Source organism: Anopheles moucheti, chromosome 3 (genome assembly GCF_943734755.1).
Source record: "Anopheles moucheti chromosome 3, idAnoMoucSN_F20_07, whole genome shotgun sequence".
NCBI classification, from domain to species: Eukaryota; Metazoa; Arthropoda; class Insecta; order Diptera; family Culicidae; genus Anopheles; species Anopheles moucheti.
The window spans coordinates 32,291,360-32,307,738 of NC_069141.1; the positions used below are offsets into that span (position 1 = coordinate 32,291,360).

Consider the following 16,379-nt stretch of genomic DNA (forward strand, 5'->3'; position numbering starts at 1 on the left):
GTTTGCAAGGGGTGGCCACGGGAGTGGGAAATCATAAAGATGCGATTTTCCGATTTAAACATAATCAGCAACATGCGAATGAGCGAGAAAACGGCGAGGAGCGAGGGAAAAGTGAGAGAGCAGCGCGTGGAAATGGGAAAGGGATAGAATGGAGCGGGGTTGATGAGAATGGTTCTGGAGCCTGTGGAATGTTAATGACTAGGAAATAGGTGGATTAGGAGCACAATTGGTGACAACAAAAGAAGAAGAAATAAAGAAGTGATGAAAATTATGAAAAGAGATGGTTAAGCGGGCTGTTTTATGTTGCGTTCCGGTTGTCGTTCATTTGTTCCCGTTGACAGGTTTCCTTTTCAAGAGGCATATGAGTCCGTAAGACCCTCGTAATGAGATAAATGAACGTGAATAGCATACCTTTGGGGGGGCAATTTTTAAAGCGACAGTTGTGTGGTATGCAGCTGGGAAAATAAAGTGCCTAAAGTTATGCAATGCGCACTACAAAATGATCTGGTTAACGAATCTGGACGAAAAGCCGTGGGCTTGCATGTAAAACGGAGTGAATATCGTTTATTCCTCCGCATTTCACTTCTTTTCTCCTTTCTTCGCCCAAAAGCGACGACCTTTCTTTGACAATGGTTTTCTTCAGGCCAGAATGGTCACCATAATTTCACTGCATCTTCACGAACGATGTGGATAAAGGAAGCACGAAAGAGTGGCCCATTCCATGCGAATGCATAATTATCTGTAATTTATTTACACACATACACACAAACAAGTGTTGAACGCAATTACTACATCCATTGAGCGGATTAAGTAGGGATTACACGTCACCTTCGTAGGGCGTAATGTGTTTGTGTTTGCAAGTAAAGATTTCCGTAAGCCATTGAGTTTTTTATCGAATTGCATCAAATTGTGAAATTACGGAGCGATTCATCACAAAGACGATAGGATATAAATATCGGATACACACAATCGATAATCGAATCCTCACCGGAATTCCATCACTTCACCGACCGATGACCTGGGTTCGGATACGGATGGGCGGATGTATGTGTGTGTATGTGCGAGGTGCCACTTCCACTTCACCGCACAGGCTATTCAAGAACGACGTTTCTTCGACGCTGACGTCAGTGGTGTGGCACTTGCGATGTCGTGTGATCCTTTTTTTTTTGCTTTGCCTCTTAAGCGAATTCTTAGGCCAGGCTCGATCGGTGTAACGATTCCTGCTGTTGGGAGAAAAAGGGATTTTATTTTCTGTACACTCTGGTTGGCACAAGGCAATGGAGTACTCGCACTCGGCAGTCTGCTTGCATAATCGAGGATGGGATGTTCGGTTGCGGCTCGAATGTACTCCAAATGCGCGGCCTTAGGAAGGGTCCTTACGTAACGGGGCGAGCGTGTTGCTCTTGTAGGAGCCGTCAGTGGCCCATGTTCCACGCTATCATTGAGCTTTCTTTTTATGGTCAATGGTAGCGTCCTTTCCCTTACTTATTACCACCGGCATTCTGAACCACGCACGCCGTACCTTGCGTCCTGCGTGGTTGTATTATAATTTGGCCGATTGGTGTGTACACTTTCTTGCTAAAGTGTGGAAGACAAGCGTGCACTCGTGTACGGGGAGAAAATGTTTTATCAAGCACTTTATTTTGCTTTTACGAACTTTTTTTTCCACCCATACGCGGCAAGAGTTTGAGAGAAAACTTTTCTTCCCCCACTGGCCACAACGCACACTGGCCTGGACGCTTCTTTTTCCGTGATTCTCTATCGCAGAGTTGTGCCGTCGGGTTGTTGCACATGGGTCCCCCGCTCGGTGGTAAGAATAGTAGGTACGGATCGGTTTTGAGGTAAAGTCTAGGTGAAAGAAATAAAAGTGAAAGGAGTACCAACAATTTCGCCCGAAGCGTTCCATAAGAATTGAATGCGTTGTGGTGTACAGGGTTCACTGTCAATAGTCTAGCGGCAAAACAAGCCCAGCCAGACCGATAACAAGGTTCCAGCAAGTTGTTTTTGACATGCAAATTGAGTAACTTTAGGCAAGTTCTAGGCATGATTATTGAAAGCGTAAGCAAAATATGCAATTGAGAAGACAAAGCGCCTACAGTTATGCAATCCGGATGACAAAACCGGCGTCGCAAAAGGACTGTATGTCACTTTTAATACGAAAAATAGTATTTTTTTTCCTTTATCGTTGCTGGCCTGAATGCAGGCACGTAGAGTACATATTGGAAAACAAAAACCATCTGTTGAAAACAGTCTGTTTTCGCCAATCATTTCAGAAGTATTTTTTGCCTCTCTCATCCAAGTTCGGGAAGAAGTGGGTTTCATAAATTTCTCCTTATGAAATTACAGTTTCCATTCATCTCATTTGCTACAGACGGTGAGTTTTCTATTTTTGTGACTCCTACAAACCACGTACGCTGAGTTTATTTTCCCTATTCAACTGTGCGCCTTGCTATGATGAGGAATTCGCTTTTAAAAGAGGAGTACAAAAAAAAAGCACAATCACCTCTCACGTTGTTTCTTTCCGGATTCCCGACCCCTGCCGCAGTCGTTTATGTTGCCCACAAATAACCTCTTTATTACGAACCCACCGTTACCCGTTCTACCGCCCACCAAACCATTTTCTTCTTTGTGTGTGCGTGAGGCTTTTCACCTTTCACGATTTGGGATGCGCGTTTAGTACTGGTCGGTGAAGGGAGCAAAACTTTTGGCGCCACCTCTAAATGCTCTGCGGGATTAAAATGTCCCGGTGTGGTTTGCCTCCGGGGTTCACCCACCATTGGTAAGCTCCGTACGGTGAGCTCCGATTTAACGAGCTTCGGAGATAAAGCCAAAGCAGTGGCCGTAGGCAATGAGCTTAGCGGAGGTTATCTTGCAGGATGCATTCTGCTTGAATCGAGCCCGTGTCTTCGATACACCTGTGTGACGCACCCGACGCACGCTTTACCTTCTTCTTTCGATTTTACGATCGGTTGTTAAAACTAAACAGAAGCGGGAACCATCATTTCGGTCAAATAGAATCAGCCGTGGGCTTTCTATGGGTTGGTCGGGACTTACTAGGAGCACCTTTTTTTTGCTCAGCCCTGCCATGTAACATCGACACCAACGCCAACGCTAATGTTAAATAATGTAAATCGTTGCCGCACCTTATGCTTCGGCCGGTATCGCATTACAGCACGAGAAGAAACAAGCCTCTCTGCAACGGTGCGTCACGTTCCAGAGGAGGTTACTTCCCTCACCAGAGTGTGTCGCGTTTCGTGCGGCAGGAAATTGATTTTTCAACAAAACCATGTCCTTGCCCACTCAGCGAACCATCACGGTACACAGCATCATGGTGCCGTTTTGTTGTCGGATAAGTATGATTAATTGGTGGCTTATAAAATATTAATTAAAACGATGCTTTATTATACTACACGAGGTGTGTGAGGTTCTCTGCAACACGAACCAACCGGTCGACGGAGCGTAAGAACGGTGACGGGCAAAAGGGTTCACTGAATTATGGATGAGTGTGTCATTTTTCATGAGAAAATTAAAGAGAGCATGAATCTTTAGCGATCGTAAAGTTTTTGTCCGTTGTTTTTATTCTTGGTTGGTGCGCATAGCATCTTACAACTACATCCTTTGTGGGGGCCTTTCAACCGACCCGTACTCTGATGGATATGGAAACTGTTTTAATGGTGGCTTAGATTAATTAATGTACGGTTACATAGCGCACTGGGCTTTACCATGTAGCAAGGCAACATCATGCATCATGCATGATAATATATTATTTAATAACTGCTACAAATTTTAGTTCGAATCATGACATGGATGCTTTATTAGCTATACGAAGGATACTATTTATTTGCTTGTTTCAACTTATGTACTTCCAAATAAATATGTAAGACTATATTTTTTCTTACGCAAATGCATAAAATTTTTGTTGTTTTCAAATACAATTTGAATGTAGGATTGATTGCTATTTTGGACCGTTGATTATCATCCAAGTAGACAGTAAGAAACCTGAAGAAATTCAAACTATGCTATACAAATTGCCTACCTTTAGGCGGTAATGAAATTGAAACGTTAATTAAGCGGTCATCGATTGTGTTTTAAATATTTGTTTATTTTGTTTTTAGTGAACAGAAACTAAACCTATATTTTCCATTCTTTTTAGAAATGTTAAGATATTTTGCTTCTCATTATCGTTTAAATGATAAAGACAAAACATCCATTAAATCCCCAAGAAATGCCTCCGGGAAGAGCTTCAATGCTAACTGCGGTCAGTTTAAAATAATTAGCCTTCTGGAACTGGAAGTCCATTTTGTCCGGATGCTACACGCGTTAATAGCCCTATTAGCTGGCAATAACTATTACAATTTTGTTCTTGTGTGTATTTTCGTTTGTTGCTTCCCATTTCCGTACTGCTGGCACGTTCGGACGCGCCCGGGAAAGTATAATTGATTTCTGCTATCATTAATTTTCATCAGCAGCTCAAACGATCCTGGCGACTCCCATGCGGCTGATCTCTATGACTGGGGCATCCACAAAAAAAAAAAAACAATGGGAATCTGAGATCATCGTAGGAAACGTTGGAGTGAAGTAGTATGGAAAGGTATTAAATCGTACATTGAAAATGAAAAAAAATAGGTTGGATGCTGCTACCGTAAGCAGGTGGGAAATGTTCATAATTTTATTTGTGTGTTAAATTAAACCAAATAAATCTCATCACACCTTGACTGGTTTAAGGAATTCCGCACAAAAAACACACTCCTCCACACAAAAACTTACACAATTCCCTTTGGAATTGATGGCATAATTTAATTTTATTTCGTTGGAAAAATGAATCTTTTTAAAGTTTCTTTCCGAAGGCATCGCGGACATGAAACGGCCACAAAACGGGTGAAAAAAATGCATGACATGGCGTTTCAGGCTTGGTTTTTATGTGCCCCTACCGTTCGTGCCGTTTGATTGTTCTCTTTATTTTTTTTTCTCAATGATTCCATGAAGCGCTGTGTTCCTGCAATGAAGGTGATAATACTTTCAAATGAAATTCAAATTGCAATTCACGTCGCATCCTGTTCGGTTTCCAAAACAGCACTAAAAATCAGCAAACGCAAGAGGGAAAGCGAGAGTCATAGAGCGGCATCGGAGTGAAAGGAGTAATAGACAGTGGAAAAAAAACAAACAAACAAATAGAGATAGGAGACGGAAAAAAAAGTAAACGTGCGATGAAAAATAGTGAAAAATACCGCCCTGGCGAGAAAAACTGGGAAACCCCCTCTCGGTTCCACGGTGGCCAATGTATAAAACGGTAGATTGATGTGGAAATAAATATTCACGAGTGAGCAGCAGAGGACACAATGGGATTATGGAAATCCTCACCAGGGGAACGAACAGGAAGTAGAAGCAAACCCGGGGTAATGCGGAAGCGGATTGTTTGTGAAATGCGTTTTGATTGGGCCGAGCTTTCACTTGTTTTCGTTTGCAAAACAGACGCTATTCCTTCTTCCGCTTTCTTCCGCCTTGATCGGGTTAATATCGGGTTTTGATGAATATAGGTAAGTGTGGTTGGATTGCCAGTGCTTTGTTTTCTCTTCTTGCCTTGTTTGTGCCCCATTGTGACAGGGTGAACTCCTGAGGGAAGATGAATGAACGGGACAAAAACGACTTCCCCCACTTCAGCACGCTTCTTCGCTTATTAAAGTGTGATTTGAAACGAATGCAACATATTTTTTCGGCGTAGTGTTTTTTTTTAATCAGCTGCTGCTTTTTTATGTATAAGAAGACACTTGCATATTCACATAGATAGTTGGAGCCGCATACAGAGAGTGATTTAATAACAGCTATTCAAAAATACATCCAACGTGATGTGTGCAAACGTGGCAATGACTAGTCCGCTGGTGGCATCCTACGGTTTCGCTTCTCGTTGACCGGACCGTGACGGGGATATACGATTGGAAAGAAGTACGGTGACTGGAAAATTAGCGGGTGTGTGTGTGTGTGTGTGCGTATTATGGTTGACATCGAGTAGCGCTTATTCGCCCGTCATCATCTCCATAAACTCTGCAAATGAAGGGAAGGAAACGGGAAATTCGGTTTAATGCATATGTTTTTCGGTCGGCACGCGTATTGTCTTACCATCGAAATCTACCGTTCCGGAACCGTCCGTATCGATTTCCCCAATGATGCCGTCCAGATCTTCGTTGGACAGTTTATCGTCGAGTGCCTTCAGAATTTCCTTCAGCGTGCTGTTAAGAACAAAAAAACAAACAAATTGAAGAGCACAGAAAACAATCACATGAAAAATTCTCATCTGGTTGTGGAAAAATGTCAGTGTGCTTTCTTGTGCGGATGCTTCACTTTCAATTCGCTGCCCATTTCCACGCGGAATGGTTGCTCGTCGTCCTTGAACGGAAGCATTTCACGCCAAGCGTAACATCGATTCATCTTGCTGGCGGTATGAAGGGTCCAGCATCAAGCAAGCATCATAAAAAAAGAGGAAAACAAACCGGCACCAGGTACGGCACATAACTTATAACACATCTAGAGCATTTATAATTTAAGCAGCAGCTACACTGCACCATGACTTTTCACCGTTGGCAGCTGCCAGCAAGAAGCCGCCGGTTCCGAAATCAAGGACCATTATGCTACCCTCCACTACGAAACGGTACCGTGCTTCCGTCCGAAAGACATAGGAATGAAGAAAAAGAGCAACTGACGGCCGTCTCGGTTGCGCATCGTCGGTGATGATGATATTTATGCTATCCGTCCGCTTTTTTTCGCTTTATACCACCTTGCTACGCACTGTGGCATATTGTGTGGAATTCCTGTGCCGAGTAAACATGGCTTGACCCGTAACGAATGTGAAATGATGGACTCGGCGGTAACGCAACGGACGTGCAGCTTGTGTAGGGCAACACACAACGCTGCCGCAGCCAGATGGAGACGCCCGGTGGTTTGTGAGAAAAAGTTGGCTGCGTACTGTACCGTTCCCGGTCGCTATTCGCTTGACGTGATGAACGTGTTTCGGGGGGGGTCGTGCGAGGTCGTTTTGTTTATTCGCAACTGCGGAACGGAACGGAAGAACAGGTTCCCGGTTCCAGGTGACGCGGTGGATTAAGTGGATTTCCTTAGATGAAAAGCAGATGGAAACGTGCGTAGGCCGATCATTGGACAAACCATCGGAATGTGGCATCTACAGTGTAGCTCCACTACCGCCCATCCCCGTCATTCATCCCGCCCGATGGAGGTGGTGTTGAAAATTTCGAAATATTTTGTCAGCGATGCAAAATTAACTTCCCACTCCTTGCGGCTGGGTGTGCTCCCGGCCATAATCTGCTTTGGTCTGGTTGGTTTGAAACGATGAAAATATGATACTCAAATGAGCGTCCAGCGACCGTGGAAAAGCGTGTTATTTATTGCATTTGTTATATTTTTACCTTTCCTTTTTTTTAAAATGCTCGGTTCCCTCGGTCGCCGTGCCGTTGTCGAATGAGAGACACGGAGTTTATTGAGCTCTCGGTGGATTTAAAGCGTTTCCGGTCGGTCGGTGTTCGAAGCGTGGTGGTGGAGTAGAAAAAAAACCTCGAGACCCCACCAGCAAGCATACATATGGTGGCAATAAATTTTCACCAAACCACAAACGGAACGCCAACGAAACCATGTGAGAGCTAGGTGTGAGTGTGTGTGCGTGTGCAAACTACTTTTCACCAGTAATTAGTTTTTCACCATCGGGCGAGCGTATTTTATGGGAAATGCTCGGAAATGCCCGTTGGCAGTAAAAATGCGAGCTCCTGTCACACCACCCCCCTCCCCCGGTTCTTTTCCCAACCCCGGTCTTGGGCAGGGTGGTTCGAATCGAATAGAGATAGTGTTCGAAAGATTGACTCGACGAGGTGTGAACAATCGTTTTGACCACCATCGTGCGGAGTTGACGCCATTTTGTGGTAGAATTAAACCATACGTTAATCGACGAAATAAAATGCGATGGATATTGATCTAACTAGCCATGTATTTTGGGAGAAATGTCTGCCTAGGTTCCACAAAGACTTAATGGGGTTTTCGGGCCCAATCTGACTGAATGTGAGGTTTTACAATCGACCATCAGCCATAAAAATCAGAACTCTAATACAATTCAAGGCTTTGCTAGTGGATCTTGATTTTGAATGTGAACGAGGCCAACAGTGCTCTTCCGATTGTGATCGTAAACCCCTTTGGAATGAAATGGAAATAACCCGAAAATAATAAAAAGTTAAGAGTTTTTTTTAGCTAAACTTCTTGGAAAATGTGATCCCAACCCGGCCCAAAAGCGGCCGGACACACGCGAGTCGTCTTGTTGGCATTGTCGTCACGCGTCGTCCTAGGATAAGCCGCAGTTGAGCGCCGTACCACTTCCGGTAACCATTCGCCGAGAGCGGTTTATCTTTCCACCATGAATAAAGCAACGAAAATTTGTGGTCGTTAAATGTTTGTGCTCACATGGTGGATTTCTTTCTCTACACCATACATACACGGATCCATTCCATACTTCTGTTCACACGGATAACATGTCGGAACGTCTGGAGCGTTCGCCAAGAGGTCACCGAGCATAATTTCTTTCTCGGCCAGCCATATCAGTAGCAATGGAGGAAACCAAATCCCACAAGCGACTATTTCAACGCTCTGGTTGGTTGGGGTTTTTTTTGGGGTGAAAAGTAAAAATAATGACACTATCGTACACGGTAAACAGCGATAAATCAAGCGTACGGTTCGTCGGAACTTGCCAAAACCGATGCCCGGTAACCGTGTAGCATGAACGGGCGATAAATTAAAGGCTTATTTGACGTACACGTGCAACTTAACGGGGCGGAATATGGGAAAGAGGGTGATTCGAGCGCGGGTGGAAACAGTTGGACATGAAACGGAACAGTGTCCTGGTGTGTGTTAGTGTGGTGAAGGAGGACTTGTCACGCTATCGACAACACCACCTCGGAAGGCTTGCCGTGTGTTACCTGGTGGTGATGTAGCCGTTACCCTCACGGTCATACAACCGGAAGGCTTCCTTCAGCTCCTGCTGCATCGCCTCGGCGTCTTCCTCCTCCTGCAGGAAGTTGGAGGCAATGTTGGCGAACCCGTCGAAGTTTACGCGGCCGGTACTTTCCGGGTCCTCCTCATCGATCAGATCCTGCAGCTCACCCTCGTCGAACAGCTGGCCCATCGTGTTGAGAATCGTCGAGATCTTGATCGTCTCGATGAAGCCGGTTTTCGCCGTGTCAAACATCTGGAATGCTTTGCGCATGATCAGCATTCTCTGTTCCTCATCATCCTGCAACGGGAGGCAAGTGAAAAACGCATAAAACATTAGTGTTTTGATTGTTATTTAAATGTGCGATAGTAGCAGTTTCCATTGCAACACCAACTGGCAGCTGTCAAAGTGACAGCTAGTTATTGCTGTTGGTAGAAGGGGAGCAACAGTACACGGTTTACTTAAATGCTAATCAAGGACGCTTCCTCACTGGCAACTAATTGCGTTTCGTGTAGTAATACTTTGTTGCTTCAAGTAGCGAAATTCGAATAGAACGCTTTGCCCTACTTCATAATCCCGCCATGTTTGTACGACATTTCCGATCGGCAAACTAAATGCCCACTGTCCTTCCTCCGCATCCACTCGGCCACGTTCGCATAAACAGGTGTCGATCAAACTGTCCATTGGCACCGGTATGCCCCGCTCGTGAAGCATTTGGAATTACCCTGCGCGCTGTTCGTTTCAATTGGACACTTCAACCAACCCGGGGCGGTCCGGGCGGCGTTTTGCAAACGGAAACATTCATCCACCACTCAAATGGGCTGTGAAATCGAAACCCCGTTCGCTGAGCGTCTGAAACCGTATCTCGTCCTCACCCATTTTCCGCTAAATGCCGGATGTCGTGTTGCTTCGTGGTACTTCTTTTTTTTCAATCTGGCCATCGTAATGGCATTCCGTTTGGGTCATTTTTGTGCCGACTTTAATCGTTTTCACAACCGATGCTCGGAATCAAAGGGATGGTAAAGACGCGCCAGCTACTGGCAAATGGCGAACCCGAGTCGCGATTCCGTTATAAATATTAATGGAGAGGAATTTTTAGTGTTTTACTGGTGAAACGGCACCAACTGGCACGATGGCCGTAGCAACATTTCCCCCGTTTCTGAGCATCTCGACCCTTCCGTCCCTTCCCTCCGCTCCCTCCTATGTTGCCAGCATTAATCATTTTCTTCTCCAATTCACCTTCACTGATTTCTTCCCCGGCTCGCATCCGCGTGGGGAAACACACAAGACAGACCATTTGGCAACGGTAAGGGCCAAATCGGCTCGGTGGAATTCTGGCCCGCGTCCAACACGGTCGCTCACGATGGTCAAGCACTATCCGCCACGGACCCTGATGTAATTATTAACGATTGATTCATGATCATCGCGCGGTGACACGATCGCCCAGGGACCCCCAAGACCATCTCGTGTTACGCTTATTTACTTTTTTTCCCCCTACGTAAACGAAACGACTCTAATGAAAATGAAGGGAAGAAAAATTTTGCGTTAAAAATATATCTTCCCATCGCCGCCAAATGGGGGTGGGAGCGAAGCTCGTCGGAAATGATCCGTGGAGTGGTTCGTGGTTTTTTGATCTTCGAGGGCGCGGTTTGGATTTTTGATTGACACACTCCACTACCACGTGTTTCCCCCTCCGGGTTGTGTATCCTCTCTTATTCTGGGGGTTTTTCATTATTATTTCACGACCCGGTTAAGTTGAGTGCTCGATGACCGCGAAAAATGTATCCTGCGGCACAGTTCGCAATGATTTATTGGTTTTTGGTGGGGGCCACACATTGCATCAATCGACCGAACCGTTCTATCAGCCAGCAGCAGCTGTCAGGGAGCATTCTACTTGTCACAATAAACAATAGAAACCAGTTGCGTGTGGCAGAAAGGGGGATAGGGTGAGAGAAAGAGAGAGAGTTAAGGATGATGTAGTGCATGCGGCACGGACAAACACATTGTCGGAAACATGATAGGAACATGCATTCCGGAGCAAAATGGATGTTGTTGATATGGGCCGCTTTGTTTTTGTTATGTGTCAAATTCTTCGACTCTAATGCATAAACACAATTAGAAGCCAAATTTACGTCACCGTGTCGTTCGAGAGCGCTTTTAAAGGAGCTTCTCTGTTTTGACGTATTAAATTACTTTGCAAAATGAAGTACTAGGAACTACTCTATTCGAAGCACATTTTTATGACATGTGTGTTTTAATCATTCGCTGTACTAAGAGCAACATCAACAACAGCATGTTTTAAAATAGGAAACTTCTGTATATTGTGTAATGGAATTATACTAAACATCAAGGCCAGCAAGGAAATTACAATTGATATTCATATCTAGCTTATCTCTCCAATAAATGCATCACTGTTTGCCTGGATAGCGTTAACCAATAAATATTCACCGTAATTTTAATTGCTCTTTACACACGAACAAACATTACGATTGCCTTTATTCTCGTTACTTCATCATCAACGCAAAGCGCCATGAACCGTACAGAACTTCATGGGAATTAGCAACTACAAGCAAAAAAAAAAATACAACCGAACGTTGATTTATGTTTTACTCTCCCGATAAAATACCGACGCAAAACATCAAAAGACCACCCCATCAGCCAACAAATCGATTTCAACAATATTTTAATAACATTTTTGTGGTGTGTGTTTGTGTGGGGGGACGCGTTTGACTGTGTTTCGTTCGTACTAATTGAGTTGAAGTTGAAAGTAGTTTGGCCCCCCACGGGGAGGAAATTCCGTCTCTTTCGTCACTGGACACTAATTAAGTGATGCTCGTCCCACCGCCACAACACCAGCTCCTGCAACCGTTCTGTCCATTGGGAAAGTGCAGGAAAAATCGGTCCGTTGACAGATGGAAATGTGTCACACTGTCCGCTCCATTAGAGCAGAATTGATCGTTCCACTTTCCGTTCGGGGAAGGTTTACGGTTTTGGGCGGAAGATTCTGTGCCGCAGTTTGTTGGTTTCGTTTCGAAACAGAAACCGAATATCCTAACGCAGGCAGGCAGCCTGGCACTGTACACTAATTGAAATTGGCCGCCTGCTATACAGTGCGGCTATTTGCACACGCTTTAAACGAACAGGACGCCAGGGATGTCGATTTAACTCACGAAATAGTCCGACATCTTGATGCTCCAGACGTTGTTTGTTTGGGGTGGAAATGTATCGAGCACACGGACACCACTTGAACGGCCGGCAGCAACTTCCGGCAGCTGGCAAACTACAGAAGGGTCACACTTTACGGTTGCAGCACCAGCGAACCAAACAGCGTCCGACTGCGACTGGCCGTGAATTGCGATCAGCACCTGCAGGCACCCGATGCACCGATCGATTGTGGTCCGATCGAATTAAGCACCGACACACCGAAGTGTTGGCAAATGCTGCCGAGACAAAGATGTCGTCCGTCGGCCGCATGCATCCCCAAGCCCGCAGCGGGGCGTTAGGTGTGCAAGTGTCTCTCACTCTGGTTAGCCTCTCTTGATCGAACAGCAGGGCGGTTGCTCGATTTTTGGGGTGCGCAAATGGGAGAGGTAGCAATTATAGGGCCCACGGCCATTCCCCGATCCGGTGATCTTCGATTGAGATCCAATCATCAAAACGCAATCCGCGTGCGTGTATATGGGTGTTTTGCCTGGTGGATGTAATTTCGTAACGGACATCACGGAAACGTTTTTCGGCAGACGGCCGCGCTCTGTTGGAAGCGGGAAATGAGACGTTAAGTTTTATTTATTTACACCTGTATCTGCCTCCCTAGGTCCCGAGGGGGTCAGACCGGGAAGAAAAGGGGACGGTGTGAGATAAACCATCCCACTCCCAGTCCCGAAACCGACGCATCTTGTCGTTGTACTGCTCACTTAAGTGGTTAAAAATGATTAACCTTGATACGTTTTTTTCTTGTACTCCAAATGACCAGTAAAAGCTGGGCTTTACAGGTGAACGGGCAAGATGGATGAGTGTGGATAATTTTTCCTCCTAAAAATGGATATTATTTCATGTGTTTTCCTCTTCTCTTTACTCTTATCTTTCTGTCCTGCTCCCACACACCTTGGTATGTACGGTACTCGTTCGTTCTAAATGCATATAATTGCTCCGAGCGGGTTGGTAATGTGCTGCTGCTGGTGCGATACAGAGACGAAAGGGAACCGTGCTAAATAAAGCCACGGCAAGATGGATTAAAAATAACGACTCATTAATAAATCTACTCGAGCAGCAGTGAAAAATAAAAAAAAGGTTAATTTAAACAGAAAGAAAAAGGGAAGGACAGACAAAAGGGAACAAGATATCCATGGAGGCTCGATGTGGTGTAGTAGACATGTGATATTCTTTGTTTTGATTGATTGAGTTGATGTTAATTTCAATTTCGAACTTCTCAAGCAGAAATGAGCTCTTAAATCTTGTATAAATCTGAGAACAAACCTCGAAAATGCTCTATGGAAAAATTTCATTATCACAATAATCACATATAGTTCTGGGATTTGAACTCATATCGCTAATCCAGTCGAATTATTAATCGACTATTATGGTTATTAAGTGGTCGACAGTAAATAACCGATATAAGCGAAAAGATTCGGTTGCCTAGCAACTCTTGGATGTTATGGATTCAACTTATTTATGTTTATCTGATAAGAAATTCCTCACGAGTTCGGGATGGGAATCACCATCAAGCTATAATTATACTTTGCGCATTAAAAACGAGCTCCTCAGTTTATATTGATTAAGCAAGATCAAAGTTCGTACATGCTGGAAAATCAATCTTCTTGCAACTTGGGGTCGTGCTTTTGATCTGAAACAGTAATCGGCTTCCTTTGAAATGTACTGGAAAATAACTCATAATCTCGTTGGCCGGGCAAATGCAATAAACACGGTTTGGGTTAATTGATTATTGATCTTTTCGTGGAAGCATTGCAGCGATTGCAGCGATGTTTATTTAAGCTAGAACTTTTGCTCAGACAGATTCGTGCTTATCACGCTTCGGGTTGTAAGTAATCGATACGGGAGAGCCATTTTTCCTATTGGGTTTTCTGATCAGTTTTCGTTCAGTGGTGTTGTAATGGAGCAATGCCCGATTACATCAACTTTTCACGGGACAGCAGGCAAGACTTTGCATAGCATTGCTGCGTTCCATCGTTAATGAATCATTTGCAAAGTCCCATCACTCACGGCAACGACAGTCGCACCGGGAGGATGAACATAGCTGATGATTAATAACCGTGGAATGAGTAGAGATTTATTAATAAAATCCCACGAACGGTGACTTCTGAACAAATGGAATAGGGACGAAAGCGGCAAGCCAAAGCATTCTAGAACCGGTCGCGAGCAGCACGCGGGATTGGGAGATCGTCAATTTCACGCCCTTTTTCATAGTTCAACACATCCACGGAATGAGAAGCGAATCCTCAACAAGAAATAAAAAAAGAAGGTTCGTTCTTTAACACCTTCAGCACGGGTTAGGTTGATGTTCAGATGGAATGGATGGATGATTTGATCTCGTCATTGATTCGTCTCTCGGCTAATTAATATGTGCCAGGCGAATGTGACGAGCGATGTCAAAATAGTTCGCCATTTTGGCAGTTCCCGCCCGTTATATTAGCTGTTGCCTTTAGACACGCTGGTCCGCTACATCATCACCAGCAACACTTTGGACTCGTGATCGGGGCACCAAAATAAAAACCTAAAACAACACCAAGAAATGACGCATCGTTTCACTTCCAATTTTTGCCGGCCCCGATGCCACATTTGATTGATCACAACTTTTACTGCCCATAATGATTGCCATGATTATCTTTCGTTCGGTTTTGCTGTTTCGTGGGCGTTTGGGTTTGGCAGCATATCCGGAATACAAAACGATGGAGACGCCTGGTACCGCACCGTACTCGACTGGCTGCGTACGTTGAAAGGCGCACGTGACGGCAGTAAAATAATTAACGCTCGGTGCAACATGCATATATAAATGATTGTATCGCATTTTGCCGTGTGACAGTACATTACCATTTTGTCGCGTGTAGTGTCGTTGGCTGGTTGGGAAAGATGTTACTGGAGTAAAAAAAAATGCACACAAACCACGATTTCGCACAAGTTGTCAGCGGTGCAACACAGGTGTAACACGCACAACGGACGCGCACTTGGAACTGAACGCACCGAAAGACACCGAAAGACTCACGCGGCTCACACGTACCGATCTTGGCTTGGCCGGTGAACGCTTCGAACCGAAAACAGTTAATTAACCGAAGGCGGTTCAATAGGCAACTAGAGGCGAAAAATATCATTCAACATCATTTATATTTAAAAACTCCTCCGCACAATATTGACCGGCACACGGTTTGCACCGCGTACGCAGGGAATAGTGGAAAAGCGAAAGTTTGCAAGCGGCAGTGTAGTGGCTGTGAGTCGCCAGCATGCGTGAGGAGTCCGACCACTCGTGGTGGTTGGTTGGTGTTCACCTCACACGATCGGTAAATGTTGAATATTTCTTCTTGACAGAGCCAACCTTCCCCCCTCCCCCGCCAAAAAAAAAACACTTTTCACACTCACACACACACACATACGCGCAAGAGGGCGCATACTGCACGCGAGTTATCTCGTCTCTTTCCGTTTTCCAACCGAGCAGGCATACATGTCCAGATCGCCATCGAAAAAGCGAAACGACCCCTCGGAAAAGGTTCATCTCCACATCAAGGGAAGGTCGCGGCCGGCAGCGGAACGAGAAGCGGCTAGCGCAGGATGGCGCGCTGACTGGTATGACGTTCTTGCCCCGACGTGGCCGACAGTCGCAATGGGCAGGAAAAATCGCTATAAGTAGCTCTAGCAAGCGTGTATACTTTTTCCATTCGGATACCCGCCCGGATCGGTAGCATTCGCTCGGCGCTCGACCGCTGTACCGGCATTTGGAAACGTGCTGTGAGTGAGGCGTAACAAACCGATTGCCAGCAGTCCACAGCGTCCCCGGCGTTGCACATCCCTCTACCTGCAACCGATGAAGCGATGGGAATAGAAGGGCAGACAAAAGGGAATGGAAGGCAATAAGCGAAGGAAACATTCTCGCCTTCACACGTCTTCCTTCGCAATGGCCGGCCAACGGTCGTTCTCGTTCCATCCGAGTGCATGCCATCCTTCGATCCATCATTCCAAACGGGAAATCCGCACTTTGACACTCGAACAGTTTCATATCGGCACGTACGCAACCGCACAACAACAAAAACCGCGCACCAGAACAAGAGTGTGGTTTACATAATTTCGATGAATCTTTTCCGACCAATCTATCCCGTGTTGGAGGTGTGTGTGTGTATGTGGCACTGCGCTCCAATCGGTTTTTGCCCGGCTGTTTTCGCATCGTTTG

The 16,379-nt window shown here is 45.2% G+C and overlaps 1 protein-coding gene across 2 annotated transcripts; it reads right to left on the reverse strand.

Moving 5' to 3' along the window:
- Nucleotides 1-5,719: 5,719 nt before the first annotated feature.
- On the reverse strand, nt 5,720-15,441 carry LOC128305525 (troponin C). 2 transcript variants are annotated; one of them, XM_053043014.1, is made up of 4 exons: nt 15,032-15,441; nt 8,970-9,283; nt 6,118-6,227; nt 5,720-6,042 (listed from the first exon to the last, which is right to left on the reverse strand). In XM_053043014.1, exons 1-4 carry the CDS (start codon nt 15,032-15,034, stop codon nt 6,014-6,016), a joined length of 456 nt encoding a protein of 151 aa, XP_052898974.1. In that variant the 5' UTR covers nt 15,035-15,441; the 3' UTR covers nt 5,720-6,013. The 2 variants fall into 2 exon arrangements, with proteins under 2 accessions (XP_052898974.1, XP_052898973.1); XM_053043013.1 differs by lacking the exon at nt 15,032-15,441 and adding an exon at nt 12,154-12,342.
- Between the last annotated feature and the right edge of the window lie 938 nt (nt 15,442-16,379).

What these genes read in the sequence shown, in the direction of transcription:
- LOC128305525 (XM_053043013.1), bottom strand. An exon ending in AACGGCTACATCACCACCAG is followed by an intron (nt 6,228 to 8,969) that starts GTAACACACGGC and finishes TGTTCTTAACAG; the next exon opens with CACGCTGAAGGAAATTCTGA. An exon ending in CGGAACGGTAGATTTCGATG is followed by an intron (nt 6,043 to 6,117) that starts GTAAGACAATAC and finishes CTTCATTTGCAG; the next exon opens with AGTTTATGGAGATGATGACG.